At 37.4% G+C, this 18,865-nt stretch overlaps 1 protein-coding gene across 1 annotated transcript in view; it reads left to right on the top strand.

Moving 5' to 3' along the window:
* Positions 1-18,865, top strand: part of USH2A (usherin) — a gene marked incomplete at its 3' end in the record, with an annotated part of 395,140 nt that overhangs the window by 250,805 nt on the left and 125,470 nt on the right. Inside the window, exons 38-39 of the mRNA XM_082757605.1 lie at positions 9,741-9,891; positions 10,082-10,224. Coding sequence (XP_082613731.1) covers positions 9,741-9,891; positions 10,082-10,224 — 294 coding nt within the window. The remainder of the gene's footprint in view (positions 1-9,740; positions 9,892-10,081; positions 10,225-18,865) is intronic.

The raw sequence follows: 18,865 nt of genomic DNA, 5'->3' as shown, positions 1-18,865 counted from the left end.
ATCAGCAGTCCTGGCGATCGGGGGAGGTCCCAGTTGACTGGCGGCTAGCAAATGTGACGCCCATCTACAAGAAGGGCCAGAGGGCAGACCCGGGAAACTACAGGCCTGTCAGTTTGACCTCAGTGCCAGGGAAGCTCATGGAGCAGATCCTCCTGAGAGTCATCACGCAGCACTTGCAGGACAAGCAGGCGATCAGGCCTAGTCAGCATGGGTTTATGAAAGGCAGATCCTGCTTGACGAACCTGATCTCCTTCTATGACAAAGTGACATGCTGGGTGGATGAGGGAAAGGCTGTGGATGTGGTCTACCTTGACTTCAGCAAGGCTTTTGACACCGTCTCCCACAGCATTCTCCTCAAGAAACTGGCTGCTCTTGACTTGGACTGGCGCACGCTTCGTTGGGTTAGAAACTGGCTGGATAGCCGGGCCCAAAGAGTCGTGGTGAATGGAGCCAAGTCCAGTTGGAGGCCAGTCACTAGTGGCGTCCCCCAGGGCTCGGTGCTGGGGCTGGTCCTCTTTAATATCTTCATCGATGATCTGGACGAGGGCATCGAGTGCACCCTCAGTAAGTTTGCAGATGACACCAAGCTATGCGCGTGTGTTGATCTGCTTGAGGGTAGGAAGGCTCTGCAGGAGGATCTGGATAGGCTGTACCGATGGGCTGAGGTCAACTGTATGAAGTTCAACAAGGCCAAGTGCCGGGTCCAGCACCTGGGGCGCAATAACCCCAAGCAGAGCTACAGGCTGGGAGAGGAATGGTTGGAGAGCTGCCAGGCAGAGAAGGACCTGGGAGTGATGGTGGATAGTCGGCTGAATATGAGCCAGCAGTGTGCTCAGGTGGCCAAGAAGGCCAACGGCATCCTGGCTTGTATCAGGAACAGTGTGACCAGCAGGGCTAGGGAGGTGATCGTCCCCCTGTACTCAGCTCTGGTGAGGCCGCACCTCGAGTACTGTGTTCAGTTTTGGGCCCCTCGCTACAAGAAGGACATCGAGGTGCTTGAGCGGGTGCAGAGAAGGGCGACGAAGCTGGTGAGGGGCCTGGAGAACAAGTCCTATGAGGAGCAGCTGAGGGAGCTGGGCTTGTTCAACCTGGAGAAGAGGAGGCTCAGGGGCGACCTTATCGCTCTCTATGGGTACCTCAAGGGAGGCTGTAGCGAGGTGGGGATTGGTCTATTCTCCCACGTGCCTGGTGACAGGACGAGGGGGAATGGGCTTAAGTTGAGCCAGGGGAGTTTTAGGTTGGATGTTAGGAAGAATTTTTTTACTGAAAGGGTTGTTAGATATTGGAACAGGCTGCCCAGGGAAGTGGTGGAGTCACCATCCCTGGAAGTCTTCAAAAGACGTTTAGATGTAGAGCTTGGGGATATGGTTTAGTGGGGACTGCTAGCGTTAGGTCAGAGGTTGGACTCGATGATCTTGAGGTCTCTTCCAACCTAGAAATTCTGTTTGAAATAGCAACAATCATTTGCAGAAACCACTTCCACTTGTGTGGAGTGCTGCTTTCTGGTTTTGAATACCTTATGTCATCCCTTTTCTTACACTGAATAAAAGATACAGTATATCAGAAATTAATTTTCAGCAGGCCTCAACTGGGCACTTCAGAAAAGGTGTCTACCCTTTCTTTTTTCTTTGTTCCTTCTTCATCTTCTGTGATGTTAGATCCCATCATTAAATTATTGGGCCAAAGAAGAGTTCATGAGGAAATCATTTTGTTCATCTCCTGTCCTCAAAACTATATGCATTGTTTGAGGAAAGATGTTTGTTTTATCTGATGGAGAATTTCCAGTTTGAAATCTTTCTTGCAGCAGTTTGATCTCATTACCATATGTCCTTTTTAACCAGGACTCAGAGATTCTCTTTCTTTACTTTTTATTTTTGGTGAAGTTGACTATTACTATATGTCTATCACCTTGCTCTCTTCCATTCTTTAAACTACATAGGTTTAGACTTCATTCCCTGGCCTTTTCTCAACCAACAGTAACTTCATGTACTTTATTTAATTTCTTTGGGGACTTGCATGTTTTTAGAGCTAATTAACTTACAAAAGAAAATTGTTCTAGACTCTACCAGCTCCTTTATCTGCATCCTAAATTACTCTCCTTGCAACCAGCCACAATGGCAACATAGGACTAAGAGTTGTCTCTCATCTGTCATCTCAGAGCTTGTTTCACACTCTTTACCATCAGAGAAAATGATTATTCTCAAATGCACTATTTATTTCCTTTGTGTTTCTTTGATATAAGTAGCTTACCCATACTTTTCACCACATGTCAACAGGGGGAGTAGCCATGCTCAAAATAATATTGTTGCTACTGTTAGCTGGCCTTCACCATGTACTAGACAGATTTTTCTCACCCAGTTCAGCTGCTGAAATCTTGGAAATATCATGTTTGTTCCAGGAATGTGAATTTTTGTGTCTCAATATAAGCTCATCCTCTTGCTGCTGTGTCAAATTAGAGGGCTAATCAACAGTACTATCTACTGGGAATAATTATATTCCTCTGCCATCTTACAGTTCAGTATGAAAAGTTATTAAGTCATAACCAATCATGAACATTGAAGGGTGGGTTTCCTAATTACAGAATCACAGAATATCCAAGTTGGAAGAGACCCACAAGGATCATCAAGTCCAACTCCTGGGTCTCCAAAAAAACACCAATAAATAAATAAATAAATGAATAATCAGACCATGTGTCTGAGAGCATTATCCAAATGCTTCTTGAACTCCTTGGCCTCCACCCTCGGAAGCCTCTCCCAGTGCCCAGCCACTTCTGGGTGCAGAATCTTTCCCTAACACTCAGCCTGACCCTCCCCTGTCCCAGCTCCATGCCATTCCCTCGAGTCCTGTCACTGTCCCCAGAAAGCAGAGCTCAGCGCCTGCCCCTCCACTCCCTGTGAGGGAGCTGCAGTCCCCTCAGCCTTCTCTGCTGTGGGTTGAACAAACCAAGGGACCTCAGCTGCTCCTCATACGTCTTCCCCTCTAGGCCCTTCACCATCTTTGTTGCCCTCCTTTAGACACTCTAACAGTTTTATATTTTTCTTATACTGTGGTGCCCAAAACTGCATGCAGTACTCAAGGTGAGGCCTCACCAGTGCAGAGTAGACCAAGACAATCCCTTCCCTTGACTGGCTAGCAATGGCATTCTTGATGCACATTCCTCCCATCTGATGAGTTCCTTTTATTGATGTGCTAGATTTTCATCTCTGATTCTTGAAATGCACTTCAAATGACCATTGATGGAAAGGGTGAAGTCCTCCTGAATAATTATCTGTGGTTATTGCTCTGGTTGTGACATCATCTTAGTTATAGAAATTGTAGCTACCTAAGATCTGGTTCATTTCAAATATGAAGGAAAATGCTTATAAGTCAGCAGCCTTCAGTTCTTTGCAATTACACCATCAATGTTAAGAAGGAAACTTCAGTTTAGCTAAGGGTCTCATTGCCAGTACTCTGTGAGACTACCACCAGAGGTGAGAAGTGCCAGCGTTTCCACCAATGTGAAAGTTAGTGTACTTGCCTAACTCTCTGCCAGCAGATATCACTTGTAAGATAAGCTGCAAGACTTTGAAGATGATGTGAAATTCTCTCCAAAAAGAACAATATCAATTTCTAAAGTGGCTTCATGTAGGAAGCTGAATATATTACATGAAGGTGGACAGAATCTTGTTCCCTCCCCTCTTGCCACATCTGTTCCCTCAAGTAAGGATAAGTGGCAGATCTGATAATTTCTCAAAGTTAACTACAGAGGTATTTCACTTTTCAGGTAACAAATGACCTATAGTAGTTGTTTAATTATGATTTCTGCCTGATTTTGCAACATCAATTCTTATGTTTTTTCCTCATGGTCTTTTTTTTTTTTTTTTTTTTTTAATTAATTTTGTGATATGACAGTTATTGGCTAGGCATCCTTTTAAATAATCTGATGAATAATTAGCTTTACTGGGCAGTTATAAATTCTATCCAATGTCTTTATTACAGGTATTATAACCATTAATCATTCAGCTAATTGCTTATTGGCATTCTTCTGTAGTTTTTAGAGTTTAGCAAAGTTCATGCTGAATAGTGTGGATAAACTTTGTCAAGCATGAGAGAAAAAAAGGCAGGTTACCTCTTAAATAAAAGTAAAGGATACAAGTCTGTAAAACATTTTTATAATGTTGATTTCAGTAAAATATAGCACTTAGGAAAGGCATCTCTTACACAAGTTTTTACTTGAGACCCATATCTCGATTAGAAATACTGAGGCTGTAGATGGGGGGAAAGCTCATGAAAAGGAGGGTGAGGTCTGATTTTGTTTTTCTTTACAGCAGTATTAATCAGGAATAAGTAAGCCCGTTCTGGGATTTCATAAGAGCATTGTCTTAAAGTTCACGTCTGCAGGCCATGGAGTAAAGTGTAAGTTGATTTTTCAGGCCTTGCTAAAATTGTACTTTGCAGCTTAGAACTGCAAATGGAGGAAAAATTGCAGTTAAAGTTTGCATACTCAATCCAGATAAAGATAAATTTTAGATTTTCAAACTAATTATTTTCAATTTTCTGAGTGTTATTATGCCTAACTAGTATAAGTAACATTAATGCTAAAAGCAAACAAGTATACAAAGTGACCTCTTCTCAGAATGAAATTACTATTAAAGCAGATCTATAACACAGGATAGATCATGAAGAGAGAACAAGATATTTTTGTACTCTGTTTATGTCATGCTTCCGAAAGGAAAATTTCAAGAACATTAGGTGTAAACAGGTGTAAACTGGGAAGTTTAAGGAGACTTTAAGCTAGAGCTTTATGTCTCTTTAGTTGTTTTTTTTTCCCAGAGTGCTTACCATACTTTCTGAGCCCCAGATTGGGGCAAGCAAGAAGGCCACTATGGACCTTCCACACTGTATATTCCAAAATGTATTGATTTATGTTGAATGGGACATATAACGGAAAGTTAAACTAGGTCTATGTTGTCCCTGGTAGATATATAATTAGATGGAACAATAACTGTAACTGAAAATATGTATCAGTGAAATTATAAAATTAAAAATGAAATTCAAGAATACTGTATACATATATTAGTCATTGAGTAGGTGGAAAACAATTTTGGTGAAATATATGCGTTAAATGAAAAATAAAAATTACTCAGTGTATTCAATACATAGTGAGTAGGAAAGATGGCTGGAAAAAAGAGGGTTAAAAAACAAACCAGAGTAAACTTCAATGAACTTGTGAAGATAAGAAACAGAAAAAAAGCAATCTTGCCAACAGATAAAGGTTTATAACTAGCATGCCCTTCTAGTGATGACATATGGCCCAGCATCATGGTCTGCCTTTCAGTTAAATGAAAAAAAAAAATCCCCAAAAAACAACAAAACGTACGGCCATGTTGAGAATTATGGAGAATGCAATGACTAGAATTATTCGGACTGCACAAACAACTGGATAACAGGCATACCTGAGAAAATCAGGAGAAACAAATGTCAACGTGCAGAACATATTGCCATAAAAAGTGCTGTAATGAGATGATCTCAGTATGGGCACCCAAAATAGAAAATGAATCAGGAGTATCTAAACAACCAATGCAATGAGACAAAGAAATGGTGTTTGTGAATTGAACCTGGAAAAGAGGGAGAGTAGCCATGACTGAGCAAGGCATTCATCTAAAGGCAGTCTGACTGAAACTGTTCCCTGCTGTTATGGTACAAACTGCAGAGAGTTTATTTTCATTCCTTTGTAAATACGTTCTGTTATCATTTGCATACACGTGTATGAAAAATATTTAGATAAGATGCATCAGCTCTCCTAAATATTTCTTACATGCAGATGTAGGGAATTGTAGAGTTACATTTGCATACTTCCAAAATCTTCTAGATGCCCGTCTGAAGATATTGTGGATACAGAATGGCCAATATATGTCTGATCATTGTTAAATGTTGTGTCACGTTACCAAAGTTGCAGTGAGATGACACCACACTGATGGATATCAAATCGAGCTCTTCTGACTTTTCTTCATCTTATTAAAAATTAATAGTGCTGACATTTTTTAGAAGTAGATAGTTTATTGTCCTAATAGTTCACTTTTAACAATCCTTCCTAAAGTCTTCTGCTTTTAGATAATTTAAGTTACAGGTATAGTTTTATGGTAAGCATAATGAATATTTCTCAGAAAAGTAGGCTGTTAACATGAAGTAAACATTTAAGTGCAATCATTTAATATAACGCTTGCTGCCCTAACATAAATACTTACAAAGCTGACTACTGCTGTATATGTTATTTAAGATGAAGAAATTGAAGCAAGAAGTTAAAACACTTTTCAAAGACTGTTTAGCATATTAGCTGCAGAGCAGAGATCAGGTCTTTCCTGACTCATCTGCATGTAACTGAATGACTAGAATACAATATATTATCTTCAGAATGAAACAGTCCAGTTTTTATTATTTTGTGGGGTTGTTTATTAATTAATATTTTGATTAAAACTGACATCTGATTAAATATCTTACTCTGCTTTTTTAATCTCTTCATAGACAAAATGTGACTTTCTGCCCTGCTAAGTGAGGATTTACTGGGCTAGATGTTGATTCAGTAGGTTGCAAGTGGAGTGGTTGCCCCCTGAGGGTCATATTAAAGCTTGAGGGGAGCTTTTTGAGCAACATTGCATCTTAAAGACAATATATCAAGCTGATAGATACATGGCTCTTCTGTTGAGAAATTTTCAGTAGAATTATTGCTGGTTGCCAGTTATTACTTGGGTAGTAAGGAGTCTCTTGGGAATACAGATTGGATAAAAAGGGTTAAGCTGAGGGAAATGTTACACTGAAGACCTTGGTGAGGAGGATTGTTTGCAATAGTCAAAGGATGTTTTGTGTGCAATTTAGAATTACCTTTTTCTTTGGAGAAGTGCTCTGTAGTTTTAATGATCAAAATGTGATTAGTGTTACAAAGCACCTTTTTCATTATGACTCAGCAGAGACTCCAGAACATCTTTGTTGTACAGTCCTGTCCCATTCCTTTTGGAAGAGCAGATTAAGGACATTCTCTGCAACCTATGGAAAATTTTTTCAATGAAATAAAGTTGCAAAATATTCACGTGTTTGTTTGATAGTAGTGAGGTAGGCCTGTTTTACAGGTCAGTTGACTTTCACAGAAGAGATTTGTCTAAATTTCCCACACTTCCCTCTGCTGGGTTTTTGTTGGTAGAAGAGATTTGAACATTTAGCTGAGATTACCTACACCATTAAAATAACATCTGCACTGTGAATTGTTATTGACATTTAGACAGCTACATCTTTGTTTTTTGATGAACATTCCTGTATCACTATAATAACCACCACTATACATACATAAAGATTAATCAGAGCTTTTACTTTGTGGATCTCGGGGAGCTTTACAAAGAAGGATAAGTATTATTATCTCAATTTAACAGATTGAGAAATGAAAGACAAAGGTGAAGTGATGTGTTCTTACAGATCTGGAAATAAATTTAACGCTTTGCTTCCTCAGTGAGTTGCTTGTACTGGCTCCTCAATAACAATGTGAACTTTATCTTACTGGCCAAATTACAGCTCAGCTAATTAGATTAATTGTTAGATGTAGCTTTTCTGCTGTGTAGAACGTCTGTGTGCACTTAAACAAAAGGTGCATATTAAGCTACAGACAGTTCAGTTTTAAATGAGGTAGTACCCTGCTTTGAAGGGATATTGAGTCTTTCTTTTAGTGTCAGCTTGTGAAAACACTTTAAAATCCTCTAACAAAAGTTATTATATTGATTGTGCCATCTTTGTTGTTGCTGAGCTTGCCTGCTAACAACTTTAGTAAGCACTTTATAAGGAAATGACAAAATAATTCATGATTATCTGTGAGTACTGTACTTTATATCCTGTAAATCCTGCATTGCACAACTCAACTTCAACATTAGTTATGTTGCTGCTAAACAGAGCAATGTTAAGTGAGGTAAATATATGTTCTCCATTTTACTCTGAGTGTAATTTAATTCACATAGAGAGGCATTTGGTGTGCAGATGTTTGGTTTTGATGGCTCAGCTGGAGGGATGTCAGTGGCTGTTCATGTTAAATCGGCCATTTTTTTTCCTTCAGAGTTGAGGTGCTCTCAGGCTCTTGATTGGCCTTGAATGTATTTACAAGGGATTTGCAGGCCATGAATTACTTTAGATTCAGACATCTCCTGGATTTAGAAACAGTAAGGTTTCAAGTTTATTTGGAATTCACCAGTCTCATTGCCTAGGTCTATATAGCGATAACAGGAGGGAGTATCCAAATGTGGCCAGGCTGGCTAAAGCCCCATAATTTTATTTCACCTTTTTCATGGTAACAGAGAAAAAGGGAACTTTTTATCTTATGTGAACTGGAGGACCTTAAACTTAAGGGAAAGGAAATCAATTTACAGATTGCAGCAAGCCATGTCTTGTACCTTCCTGTACAATTTGGAGCTGGAGCTGAAGAATTTTGAAGTTCCCCAGTCATAAATATGCATAATCAAAGTCAACCTTTTAGGTGCTAGTTCGCATATTACATAGTTCACACACATAGTATGCCTATGTCAGTATAAATTCAAAAATGTGGTATATGACTGGTGACATTTTTTCAGAGTTGATGATATTCTTTCACCTGTTCTAGGGAGAGAAGGATATGGGCAGTGTTTCCAGCGTTTCACAGGCTGTAACTTCCCTCGTAGTAACCACCTCATATTTGGGTAGTAAATGAAGATCATAAAACTTACTGTAAAATACCGTTCATTCATCTTACAACTTTCGCCTTGAGGCTTACAACTACACCTTAAATTACAGATCTGTGAGACTGTTTTTATAATAGAGAGAAACAAGAAATAGCGGCAACAAGAATTTCTGTTGGAATGACTAAAGAAAAATGCAAATTGTAACTACTGGACTATGAAACGCAAAACTATTACACAAGTTTAAATGACAAAGGCAGTGACTTTCCAGTGTTTTAACTTGTTGGAAAAGAGCTACAGAGCTACAGACATGCACTGTATATAAAAGTTCCAGATGTGTTTATGTACAGAAAGTTTCTCCAACAGATTGTTTTCTTTTTAAAGAAAAACATGCAAAGCCTTAAACTCCGGGGTGCAAGTTGGCATAGTTCTTTTTACTGCATACAGGGAAATTTGCAGCAGTTAAAGGTCATTCATAGCATTACTAGTGACATATTTTGATCTGCAGTTCATATAAACTACAAGATATAAATCTGCAACTTCATATAAACTGATTTCCTTAACAAAATTGTAGACTGAGACTTCAGTGAATCTATTTTGATTTCTACCTGAAAACTTTTTTTTTTTTATTAAAATTTCTTCTGTTTTCTTTTTGAATTTTTATAAATTTATAAGAGTATGAAGGTACTTGAATGATATAAGATCTGATCATTGTTAGTCTTGCTGAGTACAATTTCTGTGAGCATATCTTTAAGTTCTAGGGGTGGCAGAACTGGGCACAAGGAGAAGCAGATAATATATGAACAGGTGGTAGAGAATATGTTGCTTATGAATTCCTTTTGGTGTTTGGATGTTTGCTTTTAGCAAAATGATATTCATGTAACTGCTTTGGAAAGAAGAATATAAAGAAATATCATAGTTTAGTAGTGAAAATATTAAACTAAATGGACCATGTTAACATTGCTGTTGATCCTGAGGAACAGTTTTTCCAGTATATGGAGCGTTTTGTTTCCACCCAGCATATGTTGTCCATGGTTTTCTCTGCTCTAATTCATCCATGCTTTTCGACAGCTCCAGATGGTGTTATGCCTCCAAGGCTTTCATCTGCCACTCCGACCAGTCTTCAGGTTGTCTGGTCTACACCAGTTCGCAACAACGCCCCAGGCGCACCCAGCTACCGACTCCAGATGCGGCGGAGGCATTCTGCTGGTGACATTCTAGAGTACGCAGACCACTGCAAGGCCACCGTGAGCTGCTGAGGAAGAAAAGTCCTATTATCTCAAATATGGCTCACCTTTAGGGTGGCAAATTTTAGGGTGGCAAAATATTTGTTTGCAAGTCTTGTCATGTTTTAGTCTTGCTTTTGGTGGTGGGATGTTTAAAGCTGTAAGTCACGCTACTTTTCTTCGCAGGTTGCTTTCCAGCCCAACTGCTTCCTTACAACACAGTGTCAGAGATCTTCAGCCGTACACTGAGTATGAGATGAGAGTGGTTGCCTCCAATGGTTATGGTAATGCTTATAGTGACTGGACTTCAATGACTACAGCAGAGGACAGTAAGCAGTCCACTCTTATTTAACTCCATTTAGCAAAAAGTAGAAACAATAGTTCAGCTGCTGTTGTGCATAACTTATTTGGTTATCTTGCTTTCCCAGTTAAATAGAAATAATGTATTTCCTTTCTGAACAATAGTTTCTAATAGTAACTCCTAAGTGATCAACTATCTGTTATCTTAGTGTTTCATAAGCGTGAATATTTAAATACATATTTGGGGAAATAGTATCTTTTTTTTTTTTTTTTAATAACATCCCTCTGTGCATATGTGTTCATATATGGCTAGCTTAAGATACACCTAAGTACAGCCTTTTAAGTGGCATTCCTTTATATTCAGGGACTTGATTCTGATTTCAGTGATATCAGAGAAAATAAGTTGAAGTTAATAGTATATGACTGTTGTCTTATCTATGTTTAAAGAATACTTAAACTATACCACAGCTGAACAGAACTTTTCCACTTATCTTTGTTAATTCAAAGTGGTGATCTACTGGTCTGAAATTGAGTTTATCATTGCCAGTCCCATCCATCACTTTCCTTGTTAATAGTTCTATGTTTTGCATACTCACTCCACATCATTTGTTCAATAGTCCCTTGATTTAACAAAGAGGTGTCAGTGTATTAGTATAGTCACTTCAGTTGTTAGGGTAAGATTTTGCATGATAGAGCATGTGAGCAAAAATAGATGACAAAACTTGAGTTTACTGTTACTACATACACAAAATACATAATTTTCAACTTTTTTTTTTTTTTTTAAAAGAAACAACTATTAGTTTTCTCATACACTGCTGTAGAATATCTAATAGCCTACCTTTTTTTTTGTAAGAAAAGTTGTTTCAGAAAAAAAAAAAAATCTTTGCTTTTTTAAAATCGGTTACTGTTGACCCCATTGTAGCAGGTTTTAGAGAAATTTAGTATTTACTAAAGAGATTTTTTCCTGTTATGTCTTGTTGGATAAGAAAGCAAGACATTCTGAGCACGGAAAGGGTTGCCATGGGGTTGATGATACAAAACTAAAATCCTGACTGACTGGCTTCATTACTATCTTACCTTCACTGCCTTCACACCAAAGTGCCTTGGGTTGTTACTGTTTTACACTGATATAACATCTGTATTTGGGACTGTAAATTTAACCTGATGCTCATAAGCAATTGTTGCAGCAAAGCGCTTGTGACACAACTTGGTTTTAGTCCTTCCTCTAAATGGATAGCTATATATTTTGAGAAAACACCCTGAAAGAAAACGTGTTTCCACAAATGGCAAACAATTTTCTTTGAAGCTGAACAAATGATTCACAACAGAACTTTATTTGATAAACCCATTTAAGCTCAAAACATGTAAATATTTCTATAAGCATATTACCTTTAAGTAATTACCTAATAAAAGTAAGTTGTGAACTTTGTCTTTACGCACTGAAGATGTGTTACCTACATTTGAAAATCTTTGTTGAGATTCAGTTCCTGGATTGTACTTGTATATTACCAAAAGTGAGTATAATATTAAACTTGTCTTCTATGACTATTTCATTCATATTGTATTGATTATTTAGCTCTGGTCAGATAGTTCACATAGTGTTGTTTCTTTCTTAGGTAGAAGGAACACAGAAAGGCATCACTTTAAAAGGCATCACTTGTTAGTATATGTAAAAATTATTATTTTTTTGCAAAGCAGTAGATGTAGAATTTTAAAATTTTATTTTCTGAGAGTTAGGTATAGGACAGACGGCCTACACAAAGCATGCATTCCTATACAGTCATAGAATCATAGAATCATTGAATAGCCCGAGTTGGAAGGAACCCCCAATGATCATTGTGTCCAACTCCTGACTCCACACAGGTCTATGCAAAAATTCAGACCATATGACTAAGAGCATAGTCCAAATGCACCTTAAACTCCAATAGGCATGGTGCCATGACTATGTCCCTGGGGAGCCTGTTCCAGTAGGCAAACAACCTCTCAGTGAAGAACCTTTTCCTGATATCCAGCCTGAATGTTCCCTCTTGCAACTTGACTCCATTCCCTATCACTGATCACTAAAGATAATAGATTGGCACCTGCCCCTCCACTCCCCCTCATGAGAAAACAGTCCTTCTGGAACATATATGTAGAAGCTAGCTGCTGTATGCAACTTGGATAACATTTGTGCACAAGCATGATGTACTACCCTCTGCAAAACCCAACTGTAAAAATGCCTGAAGTTAGTATGGAAGGCAGATGTTGCAAAAGGAATTTAAGAATAAGAAAAATATTTATATACTGTGTTTATGAAATTCAAATATTTTAAGATTACCAATCTACTTTGCTCTTCAGCTATGATGCTGTATCTTGTTCCCTAGCTTAAAACAAACAAACAAAACAAACAAATGAAAACCACCATGTTCTGTGGTTCCATTACAAGCTCTGTGTCTCCAAGGAGAAAATGATTTTTCTTAAAATGTCGTGTTCCCTTTGTATTAATACTGCTAGAGAATACATGTTGATATGTCTCTAATATTCAACAAACCTTGTAATTACTTTCATTGTTGACAAAAAAAAAAAAAACTTTCATTGTTGATAAAGGTCTCTGGTTTTGGTATCATTGTGGAGGGCTGCCATCTGTAAAAGGATGTTCAACTCAGCTGCTTAAGACTGAATGATTGTCATTGGATATAAGCAGTATTTCTGTCAAGGCTTCAATATGTTTCTTATAAAACTGCTTATACTGACAGTTTGTTGCAGAACTACACTTAATTCCTGGCCCAGCTAACCAGGGGCCTTTGACTTTGACTTTTTAAAGTACAACTTGACAGTAGAAATTTCTGTATCTCTTACTCTGGTGAAATATATGTGTATACCCATGTTCTTATCAAATTTTACATAGTGAATGCATATCTTTTTTGTTTCACCAAAGCATAAAATATCTGTAGGAATAAAATGTATGCATGTATGTGTGTTTATGTGCACACAAACCTGATGGCAGTAATGTAAATCATCTTATCCATTTTTAAAGACAGTAGAGTTATTAATACAAGCTGATGATTTCACGATATGTAGCAAATTGCATATTATATTTAATGTATGAAAAATATTTAGTAAACTATCAGGATGTTAGGAATGATTAAAAAAAAATTAGCAAAAGCTGACAAAAATCTGTTGTATCTGGTAATAAATTATCTTATTGTAATGTTTAGTAGGCTTGGGGTGCTATTGATTAAAGGAAAAATGTTGTAAATAATTTTCACATATTTCCATTTACATGAGTGTGGAACTATTAACTGATTCCATGAAATTTTTAAAGTCTAACCTGCCAGTGCCAGACGAGAATAATGTATATATCCTATGAATATTTTAAAACCTGCTAAGCATGTATTGATAAAAAATGTTTGTTACAGTGATCTTGGTCAGTATAGCATCAGAATATTTACTGCCAGACAAATAGAAACAGTCGTTGAAGTTTCTGGATTAGATCTTCCTTTCAGTAACTTGAGTGTAAATTTAAGATAACTTCCTGGAAATCAATGATCAATGTAATCCCCACTGAACTGAGAGGTCAGTAAGTACCATTGAGCTGAGAGCAGAATTTCATGCATTGCATTCAGAAATAAAATTAATTTTTCTAGATATATAAGCAGATGTCAATTAGGTTTTACCTTTCGTCATGGTAAGTCTTTAAACTATCTGGGAAGGAAAGTGAAAAAGAATTGGTTATTGTTATGGTTGGCAAAATTGTACTGGCTGATAGCAATCCACCAGAAGTAATATTTGATCACAGGGATAGTTCAGAAATGAGAAAGGTGCTTTTCATAGCATTTAGGAAGATACATCTTGATTTGTACAAATTTGAAGCTATAAAAAGTACTACTTAGAGAAAATCTGCCTATTCTTTTATTTGGAATGTCCTAAAACCTGTTTGGAGTCCAGTGAGGTATGTACAGGAGGACATCTCAGTCATCAGCATGTTCTCTTTCAGACACCTGTATCTTGGATTAGCGTATTTTTCCAGTATGGAGAATTCTCACGGAAGCTGTTTTATAAGTGCCTGGCTTGCATTAGTTGAGTAAGAAATTTTTGTGAGTTGCCTATCGGGGAGTCCATGTTTTTTTCTTAGATAGAAATTGCAAATCCACCGCTTTTCTGTGTTAAGCAAGTGATAGTCCAGTCCAATGTTTGTTCACAGTACGAACACATAGTACAAAGTGAGGGTTTGAGATCTTTACGTATGGAAGCTACTAGAGGAACAAGAAACAATATAAGAAGGACAATCCTGCAATTTATCATTCACTCATCAGTGTGTATTTGCTGATGAAGCAGGAGAGTGTTATTTCTGTCATGTAGTGTGTTCCTCTGGCATGCTTACCCCAAAGCTTTGGTTCCAGGGCAAGGAGGCCCATTGTCTTAAAATTTGTTTAAGTAGACAGTAGAGAGAGGCAGGTGCCTCCAGAGGGGAACTCAGGACAAGAGTGTTAGGTGCTACTGTGCTCCTTCGCTTTTGGAAGCGCTTGCTTTCTCTGATGCTTACCCTGGGTGTCTGAAAAGACTAGTCTCCCAGTCTAAAAATAGGTCTAAATTTAGACTAGTCTTCCAGTCTAAAATTAGTGTAAATTAGCTCCATATAATTTAGGCATATAAACTAATCCATAGTTAGTTGATGTGAATGTGCCCACCTGTGTTCAAGGATAAATGAAGTGGAAGCAAGAAAAGACAATGAATAAGAAAAATGATACAGGGAAGAGAAAATCATGAGCAATACATGACAGGGTGAACAGCAAAAGGAGAGTACAATTAAGCTGAAGTAATACGGTGGCAAATATGATATGACAAAAAGTACAATCTGCTCATGCACACCTATAAGTTAAGAATTAGAAGTATTTTCTTAACTGCCTGACTGAGGTACTAGAACCAACACACAGTTGGAATAGAAGTGTGGAAAAATGTGAATATTTTGAAGAGAACTCTCAATATATATCTGATGGGATTTCTATCAATGCATGTCAGTGTATACACAGCTCAATGACTTCTGAGTTCTATGATCTAATGTGATAAAAGATTTCTGTGGTCCCTTGTGCCCAGAACTACACAATGTGGATTTTCTGCTGGATATAGTCAGTAGTATATGAAAGACACTGCACTTTGTTAATATGTATAATTTCATTGTCCATGTTTCTGGAAAGAGTAAATGATTCAAGAATAAAAGGCACAGAATGTCTATTCTGCTTAGTGAGAGAGTTTCCCAGCAAATCAGGTATTTCTCATTAGCTTTAAAGGGCAGTAGTCCAGGTACATGTCTCAGTTTATTAATGAAAGTATAGATTCCCCTGAAATATATCCATGAGAGTATAGCTCCTCACTCCCCCAGTCTGTACAGTAAGTAAACAAATGTGTGGTTCTAGTCAGGAAATTAAAAAAGATTAATGACAGTTTTGTACCTTTATTTTAAGTAGAGTCTGAACTTTGGAGGCAGATGAGCAAAATAGCCTGCCGTAAAAGGTAATTTCATTTGCCAAAATGAAACTACCTCCCAGTATTAATACTGTAATGAAATGGTTTGAAATATGAACTAAGAATCTTTAGGAAAAAGATGCCAACTGTTACCATGTTCAGTAGTTACTTCTATAAACAATTACATCCATGTAAAAAGCTTTATGATTTTATTTTCATCATTGTCAGGCTGAGCTCTGTAGCTGTCATACTTTGCAGTCTTCCCTCCAGTGACAACCACATTGACAACATGTTATACTCCACATTGATTTTACAGTTAAGGAGCTGATTGTGATATATAGGGATTTTAAGAATTCAGCTGAGAGGCTGACTTTTGCCTTTTATCATTCCATTAAAATTTTATAACCATCTTTTTCATGTCATTTCATCCATGAATTCTTACTTTAGAAAGTGATAGCTACTGCTGTGAGCATAACTTTTCTCATGTTCAGAGCTTTTTATTGTATTAGCAAACTATCCCAATTATAGTTAATACTCATGTTTTACATAATTGTGGTGACCCTTTCAACCAAGCAGTATCATGCTAGTTGATTTGTATATAAAATTAGATGATTCTGCTTGCCATTTAAAAAGCAGCTATACTGAATGAGTGTTGGGGACCAGGATTTAATGCTTTCCCATCCAGTGGGGCCAATTAAGCATCTCTCAAACGTCTTGTTTGAACTGTGAGAGTCTTAAAAGTCTCTCTTTTAAAAGGGCAGTAGGGAATGTATAGGTAGGTATGCTAGCTACCGGAATATGCTTGTTTGAGGGGGGATGGAGGGACTAGGGGTACCCAAATTTTAAGTTAGAAACCACCTAGCATACATTACACATTGTCCTTAAGGAATATGCCTAAACTCGGGGGGGAGTTGAAGCACAGGTCCAGCTAATTGTCTCAAATGTTTCACCTGTAATGCCAGCAACTTGTTCAGTACAAATAGAAAGCTTTATCCATCCCCTCCCAACAAACTGCTCAGTTGTTGTGGTTTTGTTCTGTTTTGTGTTTTTGTCCTGCAGAAGCTCACAGTATGATAGGCAATGTACAAGGAATAAATAACACGCTAGTCTGTAGCTCAGTAAATATTGTGTCTTTCAATCTCCCTTCTCCCCATTAAACAAGAATTTTCAGCATCTTATTTTCAAGATCTTCAATTACAAAGCAAATCTCCCTCCTTCACCTTTACACTCCAGCAAAATTTTTGTTTTACAGAATATACGTCTAATTCAGGTTTACACCCCCACCCCTCTGTCTTTCAGTGAAGTCTGAATAATGGACCAAATTTTATTCCAGCTTATGACTTAATTGATTTTGCCCAAGAGTACATGCAAATAGAATTGGATTGCTCTTTACAACAGATCATCTTTTATACTTGTAAATTCAGAGATCTAAATTAATCCTAGAGTGCACAAGCATTAGTATAAAACTCCATCCTTATTATCACTGTGAGTAGAACAGGAATTGTGATATGGATGAGTTTTATGGAGTTGCTTTGTGATGCATCATATAATGAAAGAAAAAACACTGTTACTTTTTCAAATTTAAAAGCCAAAAAAAAAAAAAAAGAAAAAAAAAGAAAAAGCTTGCTATCCCAATTTTACATCACTGTTTCCACAGACATCAGTGCAATAATCCTGATTTACGTCTCTCTGTAGGAGGAGAATTGGGACTTCTGACTGCTTCAGCTGTTATTCTAAATGAGAGAAAAAGCCAGTCTTTGTGCTGGATTTATTTATTTTCTAGCATCCCTATTTTCATTCTCTCTCCTTCTTTCTCCTTTTTTCTGTTAACTTATATATTTGCAGGAATTATTTAATTTCTGGTGAAGTAAATTATTCTTCCTATACCGATACTGGTCCTTGTGGTTTGGACAGCATACCACTTCACTAGGAATTAAATAACGAAGTTGTTGACTGCTGTGGAATTCAGTATATGCTATGTCAGAAACTTAGCATGCACATAACCACTAATACATATAAAATTTTCAACCCTTAACATTTGAAACTTGCCTCCCTGAAATCCCCAAACCTGAAGCTATTTTAAACAATTACTAAATCCAAGTATATCTTTTTTTTAAGATTTCAATAAAATATAATGTTCACAGAAAAATCTCATAAATGTCAAAATTGCTATGGGCAGAATAGGGGGAATATAGTATTTTCTTGATCCGCTGTAGCAATTTATAGATTTCAGGACGTGGTTTATAAGAATGCTAAATGTTCTGGAATTACAGCTGTTACTGATCAGTGATTGAGCCAGATTTGTGTTATTGCACCATGTTCTTGCTTGTACCTAGAGAGCAGTAAAGCCTCAATATAATAAAAAGCACCTGCATTTTAAATGAAATTTCAATTGAAAAACTTAACAGCCCTTCAAATTGCAGAATTTAACGCAGCCCAGTAAAGCTTAAATAACACTTTGCCTCCACAGGCTGAGGGTTTTGCATTCAAGGTGACTTGATTGTGTCGCATGGTGAAATTATTTACAATTAAGGAATTTCTCTGGAGGGCTGCAGAGTATTTGCTGTTCCACAACACCTATGCAGGCATATGGTCGGTCTTTTTCAGTATTCATGGAAGCTCCTGAACCTTTATGATAATTGAATCAGTTAGAGTGCTGAGTGGAGCAAGCATAAAACCTGTTAACCTAAAGGTCAGATCTGTGCATTGTTTATTTATCAGTAGGTGAAAGAGCTAAATCGGCAGCTTCTGTCACAGTCACAGTAAAAAATCACCTATAATATTAACAGGGAGTAGATAAATTGCAAAAAATGGATTAGAATTATAAACAGAATGAAGTAAAATATTGAATATATAATGAGAGATGCAGTAGGGGCTTGCCAAGCTGTAAAATATGCAGATTTGTTATGCCTGTGCTGTTGGTTGCAATCAGTAGCTACTGCTCTAGAAAATATCAGCAATATCTAGAACTGTAGTTCTGTATTGATACTTAGCCTTGCATTTTCTCCACGTGCTAATACAACACTGTTGAGATATATGAGGAAAAAGATGCAGATGAGGGAGGGAAGGTGTGCTTGCAGAGCAGTTTGCCTTCGAGAACCATGTTTATCTCCTGAAGCACTGGGCCTACAGTTTTTGAAGAGATAAACTGGTAGATTTGAACTTCTTTCATGGCTTTGAAACTCACTTGATGAGTTCCACTTCCTACCACTTTTACAACTCACA

The sequence above is a fragment of the Aythya marila genome, assembly GCF_965140915.1.
Source record: "Aythya marila genome assembly, chromosome: 3".
In the NCBI taxonomy this organism is placed as follows: Eukaryota; Metazoa; Chordata; class Aves; order Anseriformes; family Anatidae; genus Aythya; species Aythya marila.
The sequence above is the reverse complement of the archived record's forward strand: the minus strand, read 5'-3'. Positions and strand labels throughout refer to the sequence as shown.